Genomic DNA, 26,930 nt, shown 5'->3' on the forward strand with positions numbered 1-26,930 from the left:
TCCAAGTTTCGGTTTAAAGCCTTGTGTACACGATACTAGAAATCGGTCCGAGTTTCGGTTTAAGCCAATCAACTTGCAGCTCTTACAGAAAAGCAGCAGTTTCATTGGCTTAAACCGAAACTCGGACCGATTTCTAGTATCGTGTACACAAGGCTTTAGCGCTATTTGCTTATTCTATCCTTGTTTTATATCAGATGAGCGATAAAGATAGAATGATCCAATAACGCTAATAGCGCGCTCCCCGAACGTAGTCTATGATATAACGATACTCATGACAACTCATTGGTCGCGTTCAGCAGACCAAGCCGCTCAGTAGCAGTCGAACGTGATTGGCTCTTACTTTTAGAACCAACCAATCAACGTAGAGTGTTGATAAGACGAACTCAACATTTGTGTCTGCTGAACGCGGCCATTGTAGACCAGCCTTAAAAAATAATCCAATCTGAGCTTTGAGCTCAGAAAACTTTCAACAGTTGCAAAATAAACGTTCTGGTGAACGCAGCCATTGTTGACATGCTATGAACTAATTGTAAGCATTTGTTTTTTAATATAAAAAATGAGATTTAGTTTTCAACAAAATTTCAAGCAGTTGTGCAGGTCATGGCATTTTTGGCTACACACGTTGGTATGTAATATTGTACCATTTGTAATTTTTTCATATATTATGTATACTTCAATAATAATGTTTAAAGTAATTTTGTGTAATAATAATAATAATAATAATAATAATAATAATAATAATAATAATAATGATTATGCTTGTAACAGCCTGCAGAAGCGTTAGAAAAAAATGTGATTGGTGCAAAACAATTTTTGCCGGAACCGGAATATAATACAGACTTTTTATGCAATCCTGCAAACCGTGACGTTATTTTCAACAATATCAAAAGAAGAAAAGGTATTGGAGATATCGATAAAGTTCTCGAATATTCCGGCAATCCCGAGAAGCGAGAGTTGCTCTTACAGGAATTAAGCAAGATACCAAACTGTACGCATCCCACAGTAATTGAGTATGGTGATAAACCGAGATTGTTGAAGGAGTGTGGCAGGAAGCCAGAATTTGACTTTGAGCCACAGGAGTTTGCCGAACTCGCCACTAATTTGAAGGCGATAAGAACGCATACGTTGGGTCCTGTTACTGGGCAAAGAAGCTATATGCTCTTAGGAGATCTGGCAGAATTAGAAGAAGCGTTGATTCAGTATGCACTTAGAAGGTTGTTGAAGCATGGATTTAAGTTATTGTCGGTGCCTGATATCATCCCCACTAAAATTATCGAGAGATGTGGTTTAATAGTAGACGATGCTCGTACCTTGGTATATAACTTGGATTCTCATTACGGTGACAACTATAGCTTGTCTGGAACTGCGGAAATGTCATTAGCCGGCAAATTGATGAATAGTACATTTTCCTATGACGTGCTACCAATAAAATTGGCCGCTGTCAGTCGATGCTACCGTGCGGAGGGATCGGGCGCTCTGGATGAAAGAGGAATCTATAGGTAAAAAAGATTACATTGTTATTAACATCAACATATAGGGGTAAACTTAAAATTTCTCAAACCAATTTTATCTCTGAACTTATTACGTTTGGACAGAGTTCATCAGTTCACCAAAGTGGAAATGTTTGTTTGTTCCGAGCCAAATCAATCCGAAGAGGTGTTTCAAGATCTTCAAAACATACAGGAAGAATTGTTTTCTTCATTAGGTTTGCACTTTCAAATAATGGATATGCCATCTCTTGATTTAGGTTCACCAGCTTATAGGTAGTGCATTCAAATAATTGTACTTATATTACATATATTCTGTTTACATTTTTTGATACAAATGCAATCCTTCTTGTTTTAGGAAATGTGACATGGAAGGCTGGATGCCTGGAAGAAAGTTGTATGGTGAATTGTCCAGTTGTAGTAATTGCACGGATTATCAGTCAAGACGTCTTAATATTAGATATAGGACAAAAGATGGGAATATGAAACACGTGCACACGCTAAATGGAACCGCGTGCGCGATACCTCGCATGTTGATCGGATTGTGCGAAACGTATCAGACGAGCCACCACCGTATCACGGTACCAAACGAGTTAGTGCCTCTGATGAGGGGAAAAACGCTCATTAAGAAGCAACCGATCGCAGATATGAGACCTTACAAGTATAAACAAAAATTAAATATAAAACAGAAAGCCGAATAAAGTGTAAATACAAGAGAGAAGCTGTTGCAATTGCATTGCACATGAATGAATACTGTAAGTGTAGATTGAACAAATTTCCCTATTAGATCAAGTTCCTAAAAAAACGGCAGATTTGTTTTCCAACAGTCATATTAGGATGCAAAGGTTTCCTGAGATTTGTTCATTCTGTTACAAGGAAGTTAGGAGAGTCCAAAACTTGAAAATATTAAACACCACCTGTCAGTATATTTTCTATAAACTAGTACAATATTATACAAAGAAAGACAGGGATCCGAAAATTGTACGTACACAGGGATAAAGATTTTTTTTTCTTATAATTCCTTTGTTATTCTGTATATATTTTGTAGCGGAGTTATAAAAATGTAACACAAAATATTTTTTCTTAAAGTAATACAATTCAAAGATGTTGCAAATTTACAGTTCCTCCACACTGATTAGATGTTAGTGTTTAGTTCTTATTGACAATTTAAAAATTTTCTATTCTTTTGGATACTTGATTCATCATGGAGTACCTAACATTGACTTAAGTTTTATTTATATTGTATATTTCCAAGAGTCCGTGGCGTCTCTCTTCTGACTGATATTGAATTGTCCTTGATCTGTCTCGAAATTTTGGGTCTATGTCGTTTCTTGTCACTGGCAATGATGCGTTCTCCTGTAAAGAGAAAGATGCCTTGAAATACAATTTATATAGAGTGTAATGGCACAGTATAAGTATAGGTAAGAACAGTAGGTACACTTGCTGTCGGTCTTTGATCTTTGTTGCAACCATCCGCCATTCTGTTGGTTATGCGATCGTGCTTTATTTGTTGTAATATTATGCGTCGTCTAAAATGGCAGCAGAAGTAGTGGATTAAGATTATAAGGACGTCAGAGTAAGTTGGTTTTCCGGTGTAATAGGACGTAGAGTAAGGCCGTAAGCGAAATGGTTGAGTAGACCGTAGGAAATATAATTCAACCATTTCGCTTACGACCTTACTCTAAGCCCTATTACACCGGAAAACCAGCTTACTCTGACTCTTATAATCTTAATCCACTACTCCTGCTGCCATTGTAGACGACGCTTAAGACAGTGGCACACAAAAAACTTAAACAATAAAATGTTAGCAGTAAGCAAATCAGCCAATCACAGTCAAGAACTTAAGACATAACGTAAGCGGCAGCGAATCCAAACTGTTAATTTCTTTACTGCTTACGTCTTACTGCTTAAGTTTTTTGTGTGCCACGGCCTTTATTGTCTTATTATCTTATTACCTTGAAGGCTCTTGCACGGTGCCAGGCAACAGGCAATAGGAACAAGGAGTAACACAGGCAATAGATTTTCAATCTATCGGAAGCTGTGTATCAATGCTACATTATTCCCTGTTCCTATTGCCCGTTGCCTGGCATTGTGCAAAGGCCTCTATCTTATCATCTCATACTCAGTTATCATACAGTTACCATGACAATCGCCATGTTATTAGTTGTGTAAATCGCTATATTCATTTACCAACTTCTTGAATGAGTGTATGTACCTACTGTTCTTACTTATACTGTGGTAATGGAACGTAATGGTTTCTCATGCATTTCAAATAAAACTTTGTAAAAAGAAATTACTTGAATATTTCTAATCCTCTTCTTCTCCTGATTCGGATTCTTCTTCAGCATTCTGTAGCCATTCTATGAATTTTTTCATTTGGTCTAAAAAGAGCATTTTCCCCTTCACTGAATGACCCTCTTTGTACCACTTCAATATTACATCTTCTGACACAACTTCCGCTAAAAATCAAATTGAACATATTATTCTCTTTATAACAATATTTACAGCAATATTTAATTAAATTACGTATACGAATCTGTAATATATGTATATTATATAAAATGCTTAGATTTCGTAAATGTATGTATTCTGTAGTGTGCATGTTGTATACTTACTCTTATAAAAGAGTAAAACAATCTTCTGGAAGACTTTCATAAAATTCATGTTCTCATAACAGAACTCCTGGACCTTGAGGATGAGTGCGAGTTCAGATCTGGCAGTGGTTGTAAAAGCACCGAACAGTGAAGTATAAACTTTTAGATGTTTCAGTGCTTGTTCAGCGACCAACTCTTCTTTCTTGTTCCATTCAGCTTGGCCCATTACAACACCCCAAATCTGTAAATGGTGGCGAATAGTATCTCTAAAGATATTTTTGTGCGTCTTAATCAAATATATAAGAGAAAGAAAGACCATTACCAATCCAATCACTTCGTGTTCGGGAATAACGCTCCTTTGTGCCATTTCTTTGAGATCTAATGTAATGTCTTTCATTGGCCTATTATCCGCTAAGTCATCCAAGAGAAGTTGTTGCAGATCCCGTTTGGCTTCCTGACTGGCCTGAGCCTTGTGCAATTTCACGATATCCGCCAGGCCTACTGCTTCGAATACAGACCGGAAATGTTCCTCTGTTCGTTTATTTGGTGGTACAAACTCCATCAATCTACAAAAGGAGTTGCATAAACAGGAAAGAATAAATCAATTGATGGGAATATTAAAAATAAATTGAGTTCTCTAAATTATACAATAAATAATTAATATTAAGCATTGATTTTAATTACCTTCCCTCAATACCTCCTCTCTTCAGAGCCGTCATTAAACTAGATAAGCCTTTTTCCTGTTTCCAAGTAACAAAGACCTCCAGTAAAAAGTCCAATGCCAAGTTGTCTTTGACAAGATGCTCATTGATCAAGACCGAAAGGACCGTAGGTGGTACAGAACCGTTTGAGATCCACAGCGCTGTCATCCTAGCTAGCTTGATTCTTTCCTTAGGTGAAAATCCTTTCATGAAAACCAACACTTTCTTCATCTCTTCCTCAAACATTTTCTCCAGATATTTGTAACGCCGCATAAGCTTGATAAAGACCTGTTTATTCAAACGAGAGATTTTATTTTAAGATTTTAAATTCAAACTAGCTATCCTAAAGTGGTGATAAAAAAAACATTCAACGAGACTCCATTTTGTCCACTTTTTACCTGCTCGAAATTCCGCATAGACTCCATATCCTCTGGCTGCTCAAAAACACATGCACTGGTTTTTACCGGTTTGTCACCATCTTGAGCAATGGAACCACCAGGAACTAGAAGGCCTCCAGCTATCATGATGTCAAATAATGCCTCCCCATATCGACGATAATCTAACTTAGAACCAGCTGCGTCCAAATATTTAGAAATTGCTTCTAAGTCGTTACCAGCTTTTTCCAAACCAAGCAAAACCGCATCTCGAAATCCGGTTGGGTCATATTTCTCTCTTTCATCTGCAAACAACAGCTTTCGTCAATATACAGTACCCTAAAGATTTGCTCTTATAATTTTACATAAGAAGTAACGTCTGTCTTTTACCTCTTTTTCTGGTCTTTATGCGTTGACCTGATAGTATCGGTTTTTCAATTTTTTGACTCATACAATACTCTTCTGAAAAAGAAAAAAAAATGCAGTTTAACCAGTTTAACAAAACTATTGTCTTTACGTTAAATTTTTTTTAAGGATATTAAATTATGAATGGTGGTGCATGCACTCGAAATCCCTATCTTCGCGATTCAATGATGAATCTATTAATGTAAATTAGTAAGACGTCAGGGAAGCGTGTGCACGACAATCGCATCACGCTGCAACGCTCAATCTCGGAGTCACTAAGCATAATCCTTGAAAAATGGCGGCAGCGGGGTTCGTCTACGCGTTATTATCGGGCGTCTGTTACGTGCAAGGCCAGCGGATCACGTACGTGACGACAGAAAGAAGGACTCCATTCGGAGGTTAAGATCGCGCGCGATGCGTGACCACGATGATGGCCGAGGCCATTAAATATAACTCGAGGAAATCCGGCGGAGCGCGCGCGAAAAATCTGCCGACTCGCGGCTGCTGGTGATATCCTCTGCTCATCGCGTTACTTACTTCGAAGCACGTAGAAATTGTAGACCAACCTCTCCTGCCCGGGCGTATGTGACCGATGTGGGATGTTTTAACGGGGACTGACGGGGACTCTGGGACTCGAGGTCACAGCGAAACCAAAGAGACTCGGTACTCGGTCGGACAGAGGGAGAGGAGAGTGAGGAGACTGGAGAACTGGAGAAGCAGTGGTTGGCGGAACGTAGACGAGAAACCGCGTCACGCGTGGTCAATTTTCCTACCTGCGCGCCGCGTTACGGAAGAGAAAAGAAGCTTCGCTCGCGTTCGCGTAGGATAGGCTGCGTTTTGCCGAACCTCTGCTTAGCTAAGCGCATCAATTGCTACTTTGCGCTTAGCTATAAGCAGAGGTTCGGCAAAACGCAGCCATAAAGCAGGGCACACACACACTTTCCGTAGAACGTAACAGTAAGGTTTCGACCAATCGCGTTGCTCGATTCGGCCGTCTATAACCGTAGAAGTAAGAATCGAGCAATACGATTGGTCAAAACCTTACTGTCACGTTCTACGAAAGGTGTGTGTGCCCTACTTTACTACGTTTACGCGAGCGTTACTTCTGTAGTAACTTGCGATAATTCCTTGGCGTAAACGGGATACGGGATTTTGTAGTAACGTACGATAATTTACTCCGCGTAAACGAGTGAGTTATCGTAAGTTACTACAGAAGTAACGCTCGCGTGTAAACGTAGTAATAGACAAGGATAGCACCTACATTGCACGCACACATACGCACGAATCGTCAAATACACTGTACTCTTATATTAAACTTCTAATCTCGATTTACAGGGTAATACGACATGCTACATGAGTAGAAAGAAAATGATAAAAAACAGACGACTCCAGCATCCCTTTAAATATAAAATTTGCATTCTTAATCATCTTATTGTAACATCAATCATTTAAATTACATTAAACGTTGCTTAGATTATAGGACTGTAAGATACAAGTTTTTCTACGCATTTCTCTTTATCTTAAATTAAAGCAAAAGACAAGAAATACAATATTTTTATTCGGTACAGGTGCTCTGTTGGAAGAGCGAGGACTGAAAGAAAATTTTGAAATATTTGGAATAGAAAATTTAAAATTGAAGAAACTGTATCGCTGCATTCACAATAAAAATTGCTCTAATAGTGTTAACAAATTTAACAAAAAGTTGTAAAGATGGTAATATCGTGTATATACTTTTGACATAGATAGACACGCGGAACAAGAAAATAGTAGATATATTATGAAACGTATTAGATTTGTTATTTTAATCGGAATCTGAACCGGAACTGGCATCCGATTCGTACTCTCCGACGTTGATAGTAAATTTGTATTCTTGATCGCAACCGAGATAAGCGTCGCTCATGAAGTACAGGGTGTAGGAGTGCTGGCCGGGTGCCGGAGCAACGAAATCCAGTTTGATCTTTGCCTTCTGTTGTAACGTCAGGCGCTTGATAGAGAGCAAGGAGTTGCTCTTTGGGTCGCCGATCACCACCCACCAGCCTTCCTCACGTTTTTGCGGGAAGAATGGCGCGACTACCGGTCCAATTACCTCGTCTTCCCGTTCCAATTGTACAATCACGTTTACCGTGCCGCCGCTGTGCAATTTGTCTTTATCTTGTACCTCATACGACATCTCAATGTTAGGATACCGGTTACAGAATTTAGCCACGTCCGCCATCTGCGCATCCGTTAACTGCAACAGCCGATTTCGATCGTCATCCTCGAGCTCCATCACGTCGAATACGGTCTCCACGCCTTTGTCGGTGCACCGCTTGATGGTCTCCGCTGTGAAGTGCGGCAGTTGCTTTAAATAGGAATCCTTGGACCACATCGCCTGCGTCACCATCTGGGCAAGTTCCATAGCGGCGACGGCGGGCGCCAACCATCCAGAAGAGCTCAGCACGTCGACGCAAGCTTGTATCAGCCTCACGGCCTTGCCCAGCACCAGTTCGGTGTCCTTCTGCAATTCTGGACCTAGCTGTATCCTCGACAAGTGAGCTTGCAGCAGAAGCTGCGCTTTCACGTGAGGATCAGCCATTCTGGCGGCTTGTGGCGCATGAGGTAGACGCGCAGCCAAACTTCTCAGTAAATTCTCTTCTCTTTGTCGCACTGGAACGCTCTCGTACTCAGCAGCTGCTGAAATAATCTCCAACAAACCCCTGATCTTCGTCTTATTGTTGAGAGACAGACTGAACAATTCGATAGTGGCGTAATTGATATAATAGTAGGCGGCGATCATTCCCAGATTGAGCGGCAAGGTATCCATCTCGTCTTCCACGGCGACACACTTGGCTTGTTCTAGGTCGGTCAATGTACTCTCGACCAACTCGGACAGATGATCCGATAGGTGCCGATGCGTGACGCCTTGCAGCCCGTAGTAATTAGGGTTCTGAGTGAGTCGTCGGTACAGGAAAGTCCATGTGAGGTAGTCAACCGCGTCTTGTTTGTTTTCGATCGTCTTCGTCACAATCTCCGCATTGAAGTGATCATGCAGCCGGCGATCCAAGTGGCTTTCCACTGGTAGTGGCTCATTCAGGAACTTCTTGAAGAAATCTTTTTTCGAGCTTTGACATAGTAGCACGCACTTGGCGTCCTCGTCTTCTAGTGGGCGATTAGCTCGCGCCACCATTTGCAGCACGTCCGTGATTGGATAATCTTCATAAGCATGTGTCTTGCCGTTGTAACACTGCGTGTCCATGACTACTACAAGGTGGGAGCTGATAGATAAACCCCAACAGAGATCCCTCGTGGCGACCGCCACTTGGATAGCTCCGCTGTCGAACAGTTGCTCGACTAAACGACGATCGTCGGCCGATAAACCCTCGTGAAGGTAAGCCACACCTTGCGACAGAGTTTCCTTTAGCGTTTTGTCGGTCATTCGATCGAGGAACGGCTTAATGTCAGCCTCTTCTGCATGGAAGAATTTCGAGGGTTGACCCTCGGCCGCCGTGAATGTTAGCAAGTCGATGGCCGTTAATCTCGCCTGCCGACGAGTGGGTACAAATACGATCACCGGTTTGTGCGCGGCATGCCGGAGAATCGCGTTATACACCGGTTTTGCCATGGCGGCTAATCTCGACGCGTTGTGGGTGACGTTTATACCTTGCACGTGCAGCTCCAAAGGTACCGGTCGCACAGAAGGATGAAAATTGAAGGTTGCTGCTGCCGGCGCTCCCAACCACTGTGCTGCGTCTTTGGCGTCGGCCAACGAGGCCGATAACGCTATTATCCTGGTGGGTTTGTCGAGCTGCGAAGAGATATAGCGCGCTCGCGAACATGCAACTTCTAGCACCGGGCCCTCCTCACCGCCGATCAGCTGCAGCTCATCCACGATAAACAGCTGGATGTTCTGCACGTTCTTCCGCTGCTTCCACCTGCGTGATAACACGTCCCATTTGTCCGCTGTGGTGATAATGATCTGGCCTTTGGCCAGGAGCTTCAAATCCGTTCCCGTTTCACCGCTCAGCAGGACAACTTTTCTTCCCAGCTGTTGGCCGAATTTTGCCGCCCAATCGGCATAGACCAATTCGGCTAAAGCTTCTTTGCTCACCATATATACGCATCGTCCTTCCGGATTCTGCGTTAGTAATCTTAGTACCGCAAATTCCGCGATGGTCGTCTTTCCGGAACCTGTGGGCGCTCCAACGAACACATTATCGTCGGAATTGTAGATCGCATTGAACACCTGTGTCTGGATCGGGTTAAACTGCGGAAAATCAGAATAGATGTTCTCGAATTTGGCATTTCGTAACGCCGTTATCGGCAGCGCCTGCAGATCCAGCAATTCCGTAGGCGGTAGATTCTTCTCGGGCAATATCAGATGTCGGAAGCTTACGGGCAACTGCGTCTCCGCGCCGATCCACCGATCAGACACCACGCGCAAAAAGTACTGTGGTGGCAGAGGCTCGAAGACTGGCACGAAGAATTTAATCACATGTTCATCAGCCGCATATTTGGCCTTGAGCAAAAAGTACTCGTGATGCAATATCACCTCCGAATCTACGTCCTCGACTAAAATCCAAAATGCTTCCGACATACCGTGAACCTTCTCGTCCCACTGGAAGTCCGGGGTGATAGTCAGCACGACTCTTAAAGTGGAACGCGTGATCGGTTGGATATGCGTGGACAGGCCCAGTTTCGGAAACTGGTGGACGTATTTGTGAATGGTCTTGCCCAGCTTCGGCACGCGAATCAATTCGCCGATCTCGTTGGGCCCCAAATCGTACAACCTCTCCCATGGGAAGTTTTTCTTCTCGATCTTCTTCACGATTTCCTCCGGCATCTTGCGGAATTGTCTGAGAGGCGACATCGACTGCCACATCCTGCGATCGATCATCTTGCAGATAGACAGGCACTTGTCCGCCAATTGTGCCCAACCGCGGAACAGAACTATCTCGAAGATAGCTCTCATGAGACGCGAGGCGGATTGCGTCACGAATACCATATCGGACATGAGTGCGAATCCCTCGAGTTTCAGTTGTGAAATATACGCTTGCAACAGCACATTCACCTTCGCGCTCGGTTCCTCGATGCTTTCCTTCACCGGTATCGGCACCCTTTCCATCAGTTTCTGCAGCTCCAACTTCTCTTCCTCCCTGACATTTATATTTTTGAACTCGCCCGACAGTGAGAACACCCGGAACAATTCTATCTCGCTCAACGTGCGCTTCAACAACTGATTGTACGTAGACATTGTTTCGTGAGTGCAATAATAATGAGATGCTATTCTGCCCAACTCGGTCGCCTGAAAATTGCCGGACTTGCGATCGTACTTGATCAAGCCGCTGCGATCCAATCCGAGTGCCGCCGAGTGGATTAGATCAGCTCTATGCAGCTCCAATAAAGGATCTTGCTTCAACTTGTCGTGACTTATCCCGTATAGATTCGGGCAGCGAAGCATTCTAATGTAAAGATAAGTGTAACCAAGCCAGGTGACCGCATCTCTGATATTTTGAATCGTACCTAACACCACCTCCGCGTTCAACATGTCGGACATCTTGCTGATTAATTGGGATTCAATGGGTAGTTGCTGATTTAAGAGCGACAGATAATACTGTAGCTCGCTATGATTCGTGATGAGGATACCCTCGCCTTTGGTGTCGTACTGCGGTCGACCGGCTCGTCCTAACATTTGCAGTACGTCTAAAGCGCCTAGCTCGACCCATCTACCCTTTTCCGGATTGTATACCTGGGTACCCTTGATAATAACCGTGTGAGCCGGTAAATTGACGCCCCAGGCTAAAGTTGCTGTAGACACGAGAACTTGTATGTGTCTATCGGCGAAGAGATCCTCTACCAGGGTACGATCCACCCGAGTCATCCCGGCGTGATGAATCGCAAAACCGTATGGCAGCAGATCCTTAAGCTCCTGATTTTTCACTTGCTCCGCCTCTGTTCTCAGAACCTCCATCGACGCGGAACCTTCTCTGAGGAATTGACCCAAAGTATCCTTCTCCAGGCACATGTCTCGAATAGCGCGTGCCGTTTTTCCGGTTTCTTTACGTGAGTGCACGAATATCAGTACCTGATTCCTGCCGGCGTGTTCCATTGTCTTTTCGTAGACAATCTCATTCATCACCTGGAAACGTTTCAATGCTTTCTTTTCGGTGACGCCGATATATTGCTGTTCCAAAGCTACAGGACGAAAACTGTTGTCGAAATAAAACAGTCCCGTTTCCGGTTTAATGCGTAAAAACGCTGCAACATCTTGATAATTGGGTAATGTGGCCGACAAGCCGACAAGACGCACATCTTCTTGAGTAGTTTCGATGTTTCGTATCGTTCTTGCCACCAGCGCCTCTAGGACAGGACCTCTCTCGTCGTGCAATAAGTGAATCTCATCAATAATAATCAATCGTACTAATGACGTGAAAGTTTTCTCGCCACCCTTTCTCGTTATAATATCCCATTTTTCCGGCGTGCACACTATCACCTGAGTAGCGGCAATTTGCTCTCGTGTTAACTGATGATCACCCGTCAATTCGGAGACAGTCAGATTGTATGTTGACAATCGCTTGCGAAAATTTCCGACCATTTCTTGCACCAGAGAACGCATCGGAGCGACATAAATTATTTTGAACTCATCTGCATTGATTGTACCATCGGCGTTTATATGCTTTCCAATTTCTCGCATCATGCACAGCAGTGCCACATTGGTTTTACCAGCTCCTGTTGGAGCACACAGCAGCAGATTTTCGTCACTCTCCAACGCCGTCTGATATAAGCGACTTTGTATGCGATTCAGTGTCTTGAAGCCTTCAAAAGCAGGTTGCACATACTTGGGCAATTGTTCAATTGGATGTAGTTTCTCATTTTCTGCAAACGGCTTCGGTTTTAAAGCAGGAACATGAACTTCTTCGTATCTGTAAATATTATCAAATGATCAAGCATTAAGGTGAGCGACCAAAATAGCAAAGATTTCAAGAGAGAGAGAGAGAGAGAGAGAGAAAAAAAACTAATATACTCACCCTTTTCGCTGTTTTCGAAAACTGCCGTCTGGTAGTTGGCAACGTTTGTTGGCCATAAAGTGACTTCCCTGAGCGAATATCAGATCCTCCAGATCTATCAAGTTTCTTGTACCTTGTACTTGTCCCCCTGGCCCTCCTGTATCTTCATTCTCTTCCCGCCTCTTGCGCTGCGATCTTGCTTCCATTGTCTCGTCAGCGTCCTCTTCGCCTTTACCCGTATCTAATTGCCGTAAGATTTTGGCAAGAACCGGATCATCGTTCATCTTGTTACGGATCTTTTGTCTTTCTGAGTCAGACTGCGATGAGGCCAACATTGTACAGTACGCAACTGTAAATTTTACGAATAGTTCATTTATATCCTTTTCTTTTGAAATAATACATAAATTAAAAAACCTGCAAAGATATAAATATTAATTTCGTTACACATGCAATTCTTACCTGTATGTCTGTATTTTTTAAGTTGTTTAATAAAGTCAAAGCAGTCATAGCCCAATAGAAGTACAAGCTGATTCTCGCATTCACGATCGTCCGCGGCGTCTTTCAAGACAGCTAGTACCTCAGCAGCTCTCGCTTGTGACATCATAGCATCGTCATATATCCTACTTAATCTTCTTTGCAACCAATACGCATCTATATCTAATGGATGTAACGGTTTTTCTTTCTTCATTTCTTCTGTTCCACCCAACTGAAAAAACATATGTAACAGTTAATATTTAAAATTAATTACTGCTAATAATAATTGAGCGCAGATGAATGGCACGTGGCTACATTTGAGATCGGTGGACTCGCAGTGAGTCACGTATCATTGATCTGACATGAGGATCAAATCAGTCCGTAACAGTAGAGCACATATCGTAAAAATCTTAATCTATGGTTGTGTATACTTATAGCGCATCGCTTATTCTCCTCGGCATATTTACTTTTTTTATGCCATACCGGTGACAAATCTCACATTTTTTTTTATTTAGATAACGTTCTAAATATATAAACAAATTCGACAACAATATTCATCGCCCTGATCGACACTCTCACCGACGATCTCATCGGACGACAAGAGTTAGGCGGGCATATAGTGGAGTGGCACCATCGCGACTCGCAGAGAGTCGCATGGTATTTTTGGGGACGCATCCTCCACATACCATCGTTACATCCAACCATACACTCCTCTCCATATCATCCATGATCGACATCGACATACGTATCCCCAAAATGTAATTTGTCACCGGTATGGTAAATAAAAAAAGTAAATATGCCGAGGAGGATAAGCGATATGCACGAGATGCATATCTCGATTTTATAAGAGATTTATTGGAGAACTGAAGAGAGAGAGAGAGAGAGAGAGAGAGAGAGAGAGAGAGAGAGAGAGAGAGAGAGAGAGAGAGAGAGAGAGAGAGAGAGAGAGAGAGAGAGAGAGAGAGAGAGAGAGAGAGAGAGAGAGAGAGAGATTATGAATGAAGGAGTATGATGTGGTAACCCGTTTTGACAATCCATATTTTAATAGGATTAATCAAACAAAAACTCACATTTTCTGCATGAATAGCTCTATCGTCATTGGCTTCTTCACCCTCATCTCCTTCGTCATCATTTTCTCGAACTTCTCCATACACATCTTCATCGTCCTCTTCGCTACTCTCCTCAAACTGTACATTGATCCCATATGTTTCGTCAATATTCTCATCGTTGGTTGTACTTTTTTCGTCACTGCCGAAATCCGTAATCTTCTTACCAAGGTTTACAAGCAGCGCGAATCTTTCTTCCGCTAATAAACCAAGTAAAAGCTCTGTTTCTTTTTTCTTTTCTTTCTCTTTAAGCCGATCATTTTTCAACACAGCTAGTACTTCGTCAGCCGCACCACAAAGAATATCGCGTGGCTGATCGCTCAAAGCTTCTTGTATGAAATGGAGCAATACCTCATAAGTCTGACGCGTCTCTTGTGTTTTCGGACGATATACAATACCAACCATTTCATCCACACCTTCGGATAATAATGTTGCTCCTTTCATACGTGTGAAGTCATATTGCGCCTCATCGCGCTTTTGACGTCTATAAAATACCAAATATATCAACTTTGTATAATTCTTATGTGATTTCTTGTAGCATTATTAGATTGTAATAAAACTTCTTATAAAACTACAAAATAGAAAACTATTCTAAAACTATTCCTATTAAGAAGGACAATAAATTACACTGACAATTTATACCAGCAGGGGCTTGATTGCGTATCTTAAAACGAGGTGAAAATTACAAAAGTGAGGAAATTCACTAGAATATCTACGATTTTATTTGTCGAAATCTAGTAAATCTGTTCACTATTGTAATTTTCGCCTCGTTTCAAGATACACAATCGACCCCCACAGTCTATTGATTTGACGCTCGCGTTACCTTGACGATGACATTGAAGATTCAAGGAAATAATTTTAATGGCGATTTAGCAGAAAATAACATTCCATCGTATGAATGGAATTGTACTTGAGACAGAACATTGCATGCCTCAATTATGTATATCTAACGATGCATTGTCAAGATATGAGCAACACGAAAGAGGTAGTAGAAATTAAATCGGGTTGAAAGTTGCTTCTAAATCGAGCCAATGATCTACAATAAACTACTCACTTGACTTTTCTCTCTTCCGCCTTCCCAGGTTTGGTACGCTGGGCCCTATCACCCATACGTGTACCATCCAATTTTCCCACGAGGGACATAACCTCGCCGGTAGCCTCATCTCGGCTGCGTCTTTCTATTAACCGGACGTCAGCTTGTAAAACGAGATTGGAATTCTGCAAATGTTAGCGCAACATAATGCAACATAATCACACACACACACACCATAACCGTAACGTTATAAACATCATGTTCATGTTGCATGTTCATGTGAGATTAAAAAATAAACGTTATAAATTTATAAATAAAATTAGCATAAAGATAATTCAAAGCAACTATTACGTCATTATTAAAGAGCTAACAATAAGAAATAAGAAATACAAACCGCTTTATATTCGTACTGCAATTGACGCGCAGCAGCATCCGCCATGATTGCATTACATCGTTTTCAACCATAGACATAATAGTATATCTAGATCCATAATAAATACACATACGGAGGCTCTAACCAACCAGTATCCTGCAGTATCCCTTCTTCGTGGTTTGCGCCGATCCGTACAGCGCATCGCCATTTTTTTGGGTGCCACCAATCAGAGGATTTTTGTGTGTGTGTGTGTGTGGTAGTGGATAGTCGCCCGAGGGATGGGCGATGCTTAGAAATAAATCGATGTTTTAAAAATCGATTAAAATAAAAAAATTGGAGATATCGATTATGTATATAAAAAAACTAGCCAAGATTCGATTATTTCTTCATTACTTTTTGATTTTTAAAGGGCGGGGGAATATATTTTTAAAATTTTACAACTTTTCCTTCAGTAAGATTTATTACAAATCATTGTATATTCCTTGCCTCAAAATGACACTGTGACACCCACAAGCTCCCAGCCAGCGACTTCTACAGTAATGAAACTTACGATGCATGAAAAAAATCTGCTTAATTTGCTCCTTCATAACATGCATTTTCCATAATTTGCTCCATTCTTGTTTCAATTTGCTCCACCACTAAAAAAAGAACACATAGGAGATTTCGAGTTTTACAAATAAGTGTCTGTACTATGGCATAAATTCCGCATGCTAAACTTTACTATTATATCCTAAACAGGAGGGATATACAAGATATTAAGTTAAACAAAAAATACAAGAGCTATGCACTTGTATTTTGCTGTATTCCATCATTTACTTCTATTTTTTCTGACATCTGCGGCGTAAAACCCCGCGCGACATATATACCGGAGCTACCCTACACATCATTTAGGAAACCAAATCTAAAAAAAAAAGTTTTAAAGCTTGTAATCTCTACTTTCGAAAGGTTGTAGCTGTTTTTCACTTTCTACAATTACCTATCGTAGTTTTAATATACAGAAAACGATAAGCTCGATAAAATGGGAAATTTTCTTATTACTTTGTGGGCATGTCACGTGCACAAAAAAGAACATGAAAACATTTTTTTTTTACTTTTTCACGTTAAAGCCTGAAGTCTTCTCTACAAAACCCTTTTAGAATTTGATTTAGATTTTTTCTTATCAAAAACTATCAAGAATTGAATAAGAAAAAGTGGGCAATTTGAGAAAAAAATATATGGATATATTTCATACATAATTATTAATGAAAAATTTTATTTCGGACTTATTATACAAGGCGAGAATATGCTTATTAATATGCTAATTAACCCTTAAGGTGCATACGTGGGTCTACGACGTGCGAGTCAAAGAGAAAGCACGAAAATCTTGCGTTGGCTCTCGCATAGCTCCTTATTTAACATTTGAATAATTAATTAAGTTTCAATTTCGATTTCCCGCCAAGAGAAATATTTGTTTAAAACTGTTAAGTACAGCAAACAGCTATACTTTCATTTTTATTGAGGTCATCGTTCTCTTCCGCTCCGTACTCCCACCAGTTCTGTCACAAGAAATAAGAAAGTACAAGCCGTTACTTTAGCCAGTCTAGTCAGTCGTCTCATCGACGAGCCACAATTTTGTACGACCGTATGGATTACAACGCATGTTAATAATTTTCGGGTTTATCCGGGTCGAGATTAATAAAGTTTGAAAGAAAAGAACGTTATATGTTCCTCCATGTTCGCCGAGATCGAGAGATGCGGTGGCTTGTGTTACTCTGTTGCAGTGAGTGAGAACGCGTCTTTGGAGTTCCGTAACATTCCATTAAATACTATATTACGAAATGAGATTACAAATATCTGGATAATATAATATTCGAGTGATTCAAAACAATTATTGCCTGATTACTCAAATCCAGATACTCGAATTATTCGGATAAATCGAATCTTAAATATTCACAATAAGCAATTCGCGATTTTGCAAAGGATTTAAATTGTCCGATCTGCAAAAATTGGGCAAAAAGTTGTTAATCATAAAACACAATATGCCAAAATTGATTAAAACATAATTTTCATATATACAATTCTAAATGTTCAAAGAAAACAATAAATTCTTTTCGCAAAACGTTGATGGAACATTGGCTGATAAAATGATATTAAATTAAAAAGTGTTTTTTAGCCAGCGTCGCGAGTTCGCTTAGACTCGCTGCATATATATCTTCTGGCGGTCTTCACGGAGAAATTCGATTCGAAAGAACCACAGAATCTTCGGTGCGAATACGATATTCTCTAAAGCCAACTTTGCAATATCCGGATCAGCAATGGCTGTGGTCAGTCACTCAATTTCCAGTCGACTACACAATTATCGATGGCAGATGCGACGAACGACATGTTGGGCAAAGGTTACATATATATATATGTATATGCAATACAAATATATTATAGTTTTATAATAAACATCCTGTTACCGGTTTCTTAACAATTGAATTATATTATAAGTTTGAACATCTTTATTTAAAACTGAAATTATTTATTATATAACAATAATACTATTAATATAATATAATAATAATATATATCTAATAATTAAATAATCATTATTATTTTTCTTATTGTTATATTTCATTTTATTTACAGTATTATCGATTTGACGGAAAAAGTCGGACCTCTTGAATTGCCAACAAATCAAACAGGTTCGATAGAAGTCGCAGACTTATTTCTAACCGGAGAAATAGGTTTGTGGGGGAAGAGTTTAGTACTGAAAGATAATTATTCGCCAAGAACAATATGCGCTTCCATTACGGTAATTTACTACGTACACGCATATATGTATAAGGAATCGTATAATCAAGAATGGAAAATACGAACGTAAAAATAATAAAAATTAAAAGTATTATACAAATTGTTCTAAGCCGATTAATTAGAAATGATATTTTTTCGATATTTCGAATTTTAATAATTAGTAATAGGATAATTTATATATTATTAACAGCAAACTTTTTTCTTTTCGTTCAGGTTCTTGAAAGAAATATTGAGAACGTCGCCCAGGCGCGTTTTTATGGTCCTGTTGCTGGAACAGTTTTGTTTCGATGGTTGGGTAGTCAAATGGGCGATGATACCGATACAATTGTCCACACGGATTTACATCACATCCACAAGCAGAAATTACAGTCGCTAAACTACACCGAGCATCATTGGAAAATATACGTTACCGATATCTTGGAAATTGGCAAAGGTACCCGCAACTGTAAAATTTTATATTTACTTTTATAATCCTTATTAATCAAATAATTTTTTTGATGACTGCACACACTGACTTCAAAAAATAAGCTATTAAAATTATTTATTATTTAATAGTTAATTGTATTGTAGTTATACCTGAAATGTTTGCACGTTTAAAATGTTTTTAGATAAAAATAACTGTAATATACTTCAAAATGTATTCGATCCTAATAATTCTGGCGTTGGAAAATCTATTGGAGATGTTGACGTACGTTTGGGCAAAATAAAGGTTGCTATTAATACGCAGGACAAGTATAAAACTTTCTACAGAGATTCGGAACTGTCTTTACTGCCGGCGGATCTGCTTGGTCCACATCGTCACTTATACTTAGTTATCTTTCACCCCATGCATGAGGATTCGTTTTTAGCCTGTGCAAAGATCAATCATCGTAAACCGGTATATACAAAGTAAGAGCCGCGTAATTATTCATCATTAAACAGGATAATGAAATTTATCTTGAAAAGTAAATATTGATTTCGTGCAAATGTCGCGTAATATTGATTGAGAAAAATCAGTTTATATAAATTAATGAAAGATTAGCAGAGAATATATATGAATATACATGTAAATGTATGTATATACATGTGATCGTTACAAGAAAACAAGATTTCTTAAAATAATAATTTTTAATAAATGTTCAGGGCTGTAATTAATTCACGTGGCATCCGAGGCCAAGTTACGGCGATTCAAGAAACCCCGTTCAATCCAACGTGGATCAATATCTCATTAACGACAATAAATGATTTGGAAACTAGATTACGGTACGCCACTAAAGTGGCATCTTATAGGATCCACGAATTACCACCAGAACCGGCGAAATATGTTGGAAATATTGTTGATCCGTGTTTAACTACCAAAAAGTTGTTCAATCCTTTGAATATCGTTGAAGCGACTACTCCACCAGCAGGTAATTGGGCCATAAGGAAAAAAAATTATTAAATAATATAAATATAAATACGGCATTTAATATATATTACAAAATTGGGTAATTATTTAGTTTAGGGGCCTCACCTCAAATATCGATGAAATTATGTGAAAGAATCTGGCAGAAAAAAGTGTCGCTCTGCCCCGCGACGCGAGATATTAAACATTAAACGTTAAAGTTGACAGGAATCAGGTTATTGAGGTTATGATTCCTGTCTGTGTCGATACCGACGAGACGTAGCAACAGCAGCAACACTGAACATGCCCGCCCTCCGGCCTCCGGCCTCCGGCTACATGCGCATGCTCAGTGGCCGCACGCGCATGCAAAGGTGCGCCAATTTTAAATATGATGACTGGTCAATCATGCGGAATAATCAATTCAAGCAGTTAGGTATCATGCTGGGAGTTTGTTTAGTTTCATTATGCGGGGGAGGGGCTCCGCCTGCGGCACGATTGACCAGTCATCATATTTAAAATTGGCGCACTTTTGCATGCGCAGGGCATGTTCAGTGTTGAGATACTCGTCGGTATGACAGGAATCATAACCTGATTTCTGTCAACTTTAACGTTTAATGTTTAATATCTTGCGTCGCGGGGCAGAGCGACACTTTTTTCTGCCAGATTCTTTCGTTTCGTGCAAAAACGCGTCGATTGAGCATAATTTCATCGATATTTGAGGTGAGGCCCCTAAACTAAATAATTACCACAAAGGATTAACTAATTAATAGAAAAAGACTTCAATTAATTATGATATTCTTATTACTTCGTAATTGAATCGTATAGGTTTTGGTACTCAGGATCAATATGCTATTGGGGATCTATCTGGAAAGCTTCAGGACCGAAAGGAAGGATCGTATCATAACGATATTCTACCTGGGAGTGCTAAACTCAGTGGAATTTATTGGGATACATATTTACCACTCTCTGGGATCCACAGTATTGTTCACAGATCTTTAGTTCTTTACAAGTAATTAATTATAATACGCTTCGTGAAATTATAACAGGACGAATCATTTAAAATGTATTACTTCAATTATTTTAGTAGTTTTTTATTTATTTTTTAAATATTTCCATATAAAAGTTACACAGAATTTTGGAAAGATTTACGTTACGTACAATAGAGTTTGCGCGCCCGCGCATTTAATTTTTTAAAAATGCACAAAATATATACAAATATACGTAGAATATGCAAATATATGCATTATGCAAAATTAGATACATATGTATGCTTGAAATACTTTTTCGACAAAACAAATACAATTTCTGTTGTGGTCTTACATCTTTCTACGGAGAGGTCTACTCTCCTAAAAAAGAAACATAATATTTGCAACATTAGAAAAATTCGCAGTATAATTATTATATATATTATGAGAGTTCTTTCATAACGCATTTAAATAATGTAAAAAATATTTCCTTATTAGATACAATGAGACTGATAACACAGGTATGATTCCATGGGTGTGTAGCACATTCACGCTTTATACACCGTATACCGATTGGCAAACGCCGATGTACACAGCAGAAGTGGTATTCAGATATCCCATCGTTGGTCGAATACTTTTCCGACAGCCTAGAGAAGATCCCGAAATGGACACTATTATAATAATAGAACATCTTGTTCATGCAGATGGCAATGCAATAAATAATACTGCGGACCATAGGTAAATATTGCTTTTTAAAATTGACAAATAATTTTACTATTGTACCTAAAGGATCGAGGTATTTGCAATTTATCGTTTAGATGGATGATACATGAAAATCCACCGGGGAAAGATTTTTACAACTGGACAAATCGATGTCTGAGCGCTGGATCGCCTTACGATCCATATAAGGTAATCGAAATTAAATAAAATTTTCCAAGTCAAACATTTAAAATATTAAAAATTATGAAATTATGCTTCCTGAAAGCGCTAATAGATAAGCAGACCAATTAATTACACTTCAATTACAATTTAAACCTTTGAAGCATTTTATAATTTTTGAATAACACGATAATTCTTTGCAAATATAATTATATTTTATTGAAAATTGATATCGATATTTATCTATGAACATACACTCTTTTTTAAATAATATTTATAATTTAAACAATATAATATATAATATCTTATACAATATTAGTAAATAAAGTTGATTAAACTTTCTTTTCGCAAAAAAATTCTACTTTCTTCAATTTAACTTCGATTTGACATAATCTTGGCATTCTTTCAACTAATTATTCTTTTTTGCGAAGACACTCTAATCAACTTTATTTTTTAACACTATATGCATATGTGCAATTTTATTTTTGTTTTTATTTTAAACTCTATTCAAGTAATGTATGTTATGTTTATAAAAAAATATCGATATTTCCAATAAAATTGTTATATCTGTAAAGAAAATATGATTTATTCCAAAAATTGCAAGATGCCTCTTTTTTAGTAGCAAAAAGTGTCGGTAGAGTATATTTTCTAAAAATTCAGTTATAAAATCTCTTGTAAAATCTTCTTTCTCGAAATAGCTAATTCTTAATTATTTCGCATTATTTTCTAGCGCATGTTTAGTATATATTCATATTATTTATATAATCTGTTTATTCATTAGTTATACATAGAACTATAATATTTCAGGTGAACTCGAAGCCGAATAGCACATGTTTCGCTGCAGAAGCTTCGTTGTGTCGCTTAGGTGACTTAACGAGACATGGAACACTCGAAATTGCCGGTAGAAAGGTTAACGCCTCAAAATTGACTCGGAAACTTTTTACAGATACGATGTTATCTTTATCAGGACCTCACGCATTGTTCGGCAAAAGCTTAGTTATTTATGATGATCACGGTCCAGTTGCGAGGGGAGATCGATTAGCCTGTTCCATGTAATAGCATAATAAGTGTACAGTAAATTAAATTAAATTAAGCTAAATATTTTATAGTAACGGTATAATTATATTTTTAGTATTGGTGGCGTTTATCGGCGTAAAGCAGTCATCAGAGATTGGTTCGGTAATGGTGAACAAATATCTTTGAGGGGAAAATTGGAGTTGCTGCAACAGACTGAATACGATATCACCAACGTGGAAGTATCTCTCGAAGGTCTTGATGGAAAAATGAGCGGATATCACATACATATGGTAATATTAATTGTATAACTATATATATATAAATTGTCACGTATAAAGATTTTATGTCGTGCATATATCCAAAATTTAAGAAAAATATTACAAGGAAACATCGCAAACCCTGAAACTTTACACACATGTAGGGGAAGTAAATAGATAAATTTAGAAATTTTTAGTTGCGGCCTAAAATGATAATCTTAGGGGTGAAATCATCCCTCACATATGTAGGGGGCCGGTTTTATTCCTTTTGAGCCACAACTGAAAATTTCTAAATTCGTCTATTTACCTTTCCTATATGTGCAGTGTAAAATTTCATTAAAATCAGAATTTCCGAGTTTGCAAGGTTCCCTTAATGTTAATATCGCATACGTCTTCAACGGATGTTTAATTTATTCAAATAATTTTTACTTTTTAAGTCATTTTTATTATTATAATAAATTTTCATATTATTGAAACTTTAAATATTTGATTTATTATAATGTAATTATTACTATGCACAATATTTACAGACGTCTGTAGAATACGATTTAGAATTTCCATGCGAGGGAACATCACTCTACGGACATTGGAATCCATTAGGTATCAATACGATCGATGTACCAGCAGCAGAGGAAGGTACGTTGGATCAATACGAGATGGGTGATCTGAGCGGAAAATTCGGCACCTTGGATAACAAAAAGAGATATATAATGGCATACAACGATACAACGCTACCTCTGTTTGGCCCAAGAAGCATACTTGGACGTAGTGTAGTGATTCATAAGAAAGAAAAAAATTTAAGGTAATTAATTTTCATAGTAAAATTTACAGAGTGCAGAAAGATTATGAGATTTCCAAATACGTTGAAAATGAAAAAAATTTTGAACATTTAAAATAATTCAAATAAAAGTTATCATAGTTTAAGAAATATAAAAGTTAGTATTATAGTTTGAGAAAAAAATATGATGCAAATCATATCAAATTTTGTATAAATGTATAGTATTGATAGCTCATCTCTGCGTTTAGATGGGTGTGCTCTACTATAGAGAGAGGATATTCTCCAGCCGATGCCAGTGAGTTACGTGCCATAGCGTCGTTCCACCATCCACAAGGCTTTGTGTACGGTTATATAAAAATGGTAATATGTCAGTTGAAAATTTCACATAAAAATTTTACAAGTAGGATTTTTTTAAACAATGTACAATTGCAGACGCAGCTTGTTTATAAAGATGGTAGCCAAAGTGAGACGATAATCGAAGTTAATTTACGACATCCTGGAAAGCACGATCGTAATATCGTAAGAAAATTATAATCTGAGACTTATCGGCGCGCACGATGTGTGTGTCTAACGTATATTATATTAATTAGACGTTTAATTTTAGACTAAAAATCACAATTGGGCGATATACGTAAATCCTGTTGGTGTAGATGCTGCAGTGAAAGTGAAGGACACTCGATGCGTAGCAGCGGGATATATGTGGAATCCTTATTTCACACAACTAGCCGATCCATTAAACGTAAATATTATTGATTTCTTAATTGAAGTCTGTTCTTTAGTTTACTCAAGAGAACTTTTTAACAAACATTAATTAGTTAAGATAAAAAAATGCGTTCGTCAAAATGATTATTATATCGTTTCTTAGGATGATCTTTATAGAGAAGAATGTGGTCCAGATTTGCCACTTAGATGTTACGTTGGCGATATATCGTCTCGTCTAGGATCCATTAATATTGGAGAAAAGCGGCAAATATTTACAGATTCCAATTTTCCTCTGGGTGGACCGGTATCTGCAATGGGCAAATCTATCATCATTTTTGATAAGGATTTTGGCGGCAACAGATTCGCCTGCGCAAATGTTGAACCCGATAATGATATCGTAAAATATGCTAATATCAGGAAACCACCGCGATTTGTGGTGTAAGCTATCTATCTTATGAGATAACATTAAATATTGTGTGTGCGTGTGTGTATCAAATGATACGCAATAGTGTCTAACATAAAAAGGGAGATAGACACGCGTGATTGTATGACGTATTATTAAGAGAGAACATTAGGGAGAACATTATGAGTCCCAAAAAAATCAATTATTTTTAATTTTATCTGAATATTTAGCTATTGAAGAATATATTTCTAGAGTTTTACTTTGATTTGAGAAAAAATAACGAAGTTATCGAACGTATGTACGTCAGATCACTTGAATACGCCGCTCGATAGGCGAAACGCCACGAATTATTGAGATGAAATCTTTTGATCTGCGTCGACCTGTATTAACTAAATACTAACTGATTCTAAAGATCTTGTGTTTGTGGTCGAACTCTGATTCCGGCAGATATTTTTTAACATTTATATAAAACTACTCATAGTCAAAGAGTTGATTTCGTAAATTAAGCTTGTTAAAACTTCAAATGTGTTTTTTTTTTTCGGAATCACTATTTTTTACCTGATTGACACAATTTCTTAAAAATTACTTAATCGATTACCTTTAAAAGGTACTCTTTAACGTCCAATTGTGGTTTTTTTTCAATATTTTGACCTATTTTTATTTTATAGTAAAAAAAGAAAGAACGCAATTTTTACTGAAAAATCGTAATTTAAACTTTAGATCGACTTAATGACTCCAAAATCATTTGTTTTAGGTGCCTAGAAATGAAGTAATAGTTTTAATAACCGTGAAGAAGAGTTTTACGACAGATTATGTTTTTTATTAATATTTCAGCCAAAAATTAAGATTTTGATTGATTTCTTTTAAATCTAGTGTTTAAAATGTATACTTTAATTTCATACCGAATTGAAGTTTTAAAGTAAATTATTAACAACTATATGCTAAAAACAACTCTATTTTTCGGCCTTGGTATGCCCTCTTAATTAATGTTCCTCTCATATCTATATTTGTAGGAAATGTTTTGTATATTATAATTTGATAATTTGACTTGATTAAATGCAACTCGGGCATGTTAAGTTTTTATGCTTTGATTTCATTCAAGTCCGTTTTATATGACTTGGAATTTGCGTGAAAAAAGTGAAAAAAATGAAATAAAATTCTATTCTATAAATAGAATAAATTTCTTGTTTTTACAGGGCGCAATTCTTAGAGGATGTAAGAAAAGTGATGGGTATTCCTGAGTGGATGTTATCTATTGACGGCAGAAAGACCAAAATATTACATAATGGCGCATGCATTCAATTTCTTTTGCATTTCAAAGGTAAATATTTCAATATTTGATGCTTAATAAAATAGTATTTCAAGGAGAAACAAATCGGTATCGAACACTCGGATAGTGTCCCTTATATATTGGAATAATTTAAACATGCTACTGAAGTATAATTAATTATATTTTTATTTCATGACTTTGTGTCTTTTCAGGACCAATTGCCAATAAATTGGAGCAAGACTTTAGTAAGCTTATATCCATTGGCAAACTCGAAACTCCCAGCTTATACATTCCCGGGTACATACCAACAAAAAGAAAAAGTACATTAGGACATCGACAGTGTGGCGTGCGCGATCTGGATGACAAAAGTAATTTTATTTAATTTATGTAATAAGTATAAAATATAATGATAAATTAAACAACAATAATTTCCTAACATTAATGTTATGATCAATGTTTGTTACAGACTTCAACGTCCGTCGTAGCGCGTCTATCTCGTTGTTAGCGGACATATTTGTAATATTCCTAGTAATAGTAAGTAGGATAATATAATTCACACACATACACAAACCCACACGCACGCACACGCACAATATTAGTCTATAATAATAATTTTATTTGTAAAATTTCTACAAAAAAGAAATAACTCGTATGAATATGATAGAAATGTATTTTATTTAAACATATGTGTTAAATGTTTTCTTTAATAAAGTCTGTTAAATTATACACCCAGCACAGATGTTTGCAGTCACATTACAGAAACGTTGCAACATTGAAAACGATGTTACAAAATTTTAATTCAAAACATTTGAATATTTTCTGGAAAATTTTCCTTTTTGAGTTATGTCATTGTGTAGCAAACGAGCGATATATGCGGGAACACATGTGCATTCTTGAATATATCGGACAGCTATTTTTAGTATCCACGTGCTTGAAATATCATGCTACCGAAACCGAAAGCTCGGTCACGAATAATAATGCGTTTGGTATT

General features: G+C 38.0%; 4 protein-coding genes and 1 long non-coding RNA gene across 9 annotated transcripts; 2 read left to right on the top strand and 3 right to left on the bottom strand.

Annotated features, from left to right (window-relative positions):
- Positions 1-109: 109 nt before the first annotated feature.
- Positions 110-4,748, top strand: Serrs-m (Seryl-tRNA synthetase, mitochondrial). Of its 2 annotated transcripts, XR_011718725.1 has the most exons (5): positions 110-625; positions 769-1,499; positions 1,596-1,763; positions 1,846-2,242; positions 2,315-4,748. XR_011718725.1 is itself a non-coding variant. In XM_071710807.1 (4 exons), the coding sequence occupies exons 1-4, from the start codon at positions 557-559 to the stop codon at positions 2,186-2,188; spliced, it is 1,311 nt and encodes a 436-aa protein (XP_071566908.1). In that variant the 5' UTR covers positions 110-556; the 3' UTR covers positions 2,189-4,748. The 2 variants fall into 2 exon arrangements, 1 of the variants encoding a protein (XP_071566908.1); XM_071710807.1 differs by having other exon boundaries at positions 1,846-4,748.
- Positions 2,392-6,259, bottom strand: Kra (basic leucine zipper and W2 domain-containing protein kra). The gene is made up of 8 exons (XM_071710808.1): positions 6,099-6,259; positions 5,547-5,618; positions 5,181-5,461; positions 4,766-5,070; positions 4,404-4,647; positions 4,103-4,322; positions 3,785-3,946; positions 2,392-2,843 (listed from the first exon to the last, which is right to left on the bottom strand). The coding sequence occupies exons 2-7, from the start codon at positions 5,605-5,607 to the stop codon at positions 3,795-3,797; spliced, it is 1,263 nt and encodes a 420-aa protein (XP_071566909.1). The 5' UTR covers positions 5,608-5,618; positions 6,099-6,259; the 3' UTR covers positions 2,392-2,843; positions 3,785-3,794.
- A 696-nt stretch (positions 6,260-6,955) lies between these two features.
- L(3)72ab (U5 small nuclear ribonucleoprotein l(3)72Ab) lies at positions 6,956-15,657 on the bottom strand. The gene is made up of 6 exons (XM_071710790.1): positions 15,552-15,657; positions 15,179-15,342; positions 14,089-14,608; positions 13,004-13,250; positions 12,566-12,893; positions 6,956-12,460 (listed from the first exon to the last, which is right to left on the bottom strand). The coding sequence occupies exons 1-6, from the start codon at positions 15,594-15,596 to the stop codon at positions 7,363-7,365; spliced, it is 6,402 nt and encodes a 2,133-aa protein (XP_071566891.1). The 5' UTR covers positions 15,597-15,657; the 3' UTR covers positions 6,956-7,362.
- A 1,412-nt stretch (positions 15,658-17,069) lies between these two features.
- On the top strand, positions 17,070-26,665 carry Rsod (Related to Sod). 2 transcript variants are annotated; one of them, XM_071710792.1, is made up of 20 exons: positions 17,070-17,289; positions 17,683-17,905; positions 18,141-18,306; positions 18,519-18,738; positions 18,914-19,193; positions 19,428-19,693; positions 20,494-20,677; positions 21,132-21,371; positions 21,452-21,542; positions 22,320-22,377; positions 22,459-22,564; positions 22,645-22,819; positions 23,317-23,588; positions 23,813-23,924; positions 23,997-24,083; positions 24,169-24,303; positions 24,430-24,704; positions 25,866-25,990; positions 26,152-26,307; positions 26,406-26,665. In XM_071710792.1, the coding sequence occupies exons 1-20, from the start codon at positions 17,232-17,234 to the stop codon at positions 26,489-26,491; spliced, it is 3,315 nt and encodes a 1,104-aa protein (XP_071566893.1). In that variant the 5' UTR covers positions 17,070-17,231; the 3' UTR covers positions 26,492-26,665. The 2 variants fall into 2 exon arrangements, with proteins under 2 accessions (XP_071566893.1, XP_071566892.1); XM_071710791.1 differs by having other exon boundaries at positions 22,320-22,564.
- Positions 17,991-20,071, bottom strand: LOC139775084 (uncharacterized). Of its 3 annotated transcripts, none has more exons than XR_011718729.1 (3): positions 19,798-19,980; positions 18,882-19,678; positions 17,991-18,748 (listed from the first exon to the last, which is right to left on the bottom strand). It is a non-coding gene; the product is annotated as an uncharacterized lncRNA (long non-coding RNA). The 3 variants fall into 3 exon arrangements; XR_011718730.1 differs by having other exon boundaries at positions 17,991-19,154; positions 19,589-19,678; positions 19,798-19,977; XR_011718728.1 differs by having other exon boundaries at positions 17,991-19,678; positions 19,798-20,071.
- Positions 26,666-26,930: the final 265 nt, after the last annotated feature.

Source organism: Temnothorax nylanderi, unplaced genomic scaffold (genome assembly GCF_030848795.1).
Source record: "Temnothorax nylanderi isolate EJ_2023f unplaced genomic scaffold, tnyl_v1.0 TNYL_tig0091_pilon, whole genome shotgun sequence".
In the NCBI taxonomy this organism is placed as follows: Eukaryota; Metazoa; Arthropoda; class Insecta; order Hymenoptera; family Formicidae; genus Temnothorax; species Temnothorax nylanderi.

Coding starts and splice junctions, on each gene's coding strand:
- Kra (XM_071710808.1), bottom strand. CDS start 5,607: ATGAGTCAAAAAATTGAAAAACCGATACTATCAGGTCAACGCATAAAG. Junction 5,462..5,546: donor CATAAAGACCAGAAAAAGAG/GTAAAAGACAGA, acceptor TGTTGTTTGCAG/ATGAAAGAGAGAAATATGAC. Junction 3,947..4,102: donor TGTTTTACTCTTTTATAAGA/GTAAGTATACAA, acceptor TTTGATTTTTAG/CGGAAGTTGTGTCAGAAGAT.
- Rsod (XM_071710791.1), top strand. CDS start 17,232: ATGTTCCTCCATGTTCGCCGAGATCGAGAGATGCGGTGGCTTGTGTTA. Junction 18,739..18,913: donor TATCTTGGAAATTGGCAAAG/GTACCCGCAACT, acceptor AAATGTTTTTAG/ATAAAAATAACTGTAATATA. Junction 22,565..22,644: donor GATCGATTAGCCTGTTCCAT/GTAATAGCATAA, acceptor TTATATTTTTAG/TATTGGTGGCGTTTATCGGC.
- Serrs-m (XM_071710807.1), top strand. CDS start 557: ATGAGATTTAGTTTTCAACAAAATTTCAAGCAGTTGTGCAGGTCATGG. Junction 1,500..1,595: donor GATGAAAGAGGAATCTATAG/GTAAAAAAGATT, acceptor ACGTTTGGACAG/AGTTCATCAGTTCACCAAAG. Junction 1,764..1,845: donor TTAGGTTCACCAGCTTATAG/GTAGTGCATTCA, acceptor TTCTTGTTTTAG/GAAATGTGACATGGAAGGCT.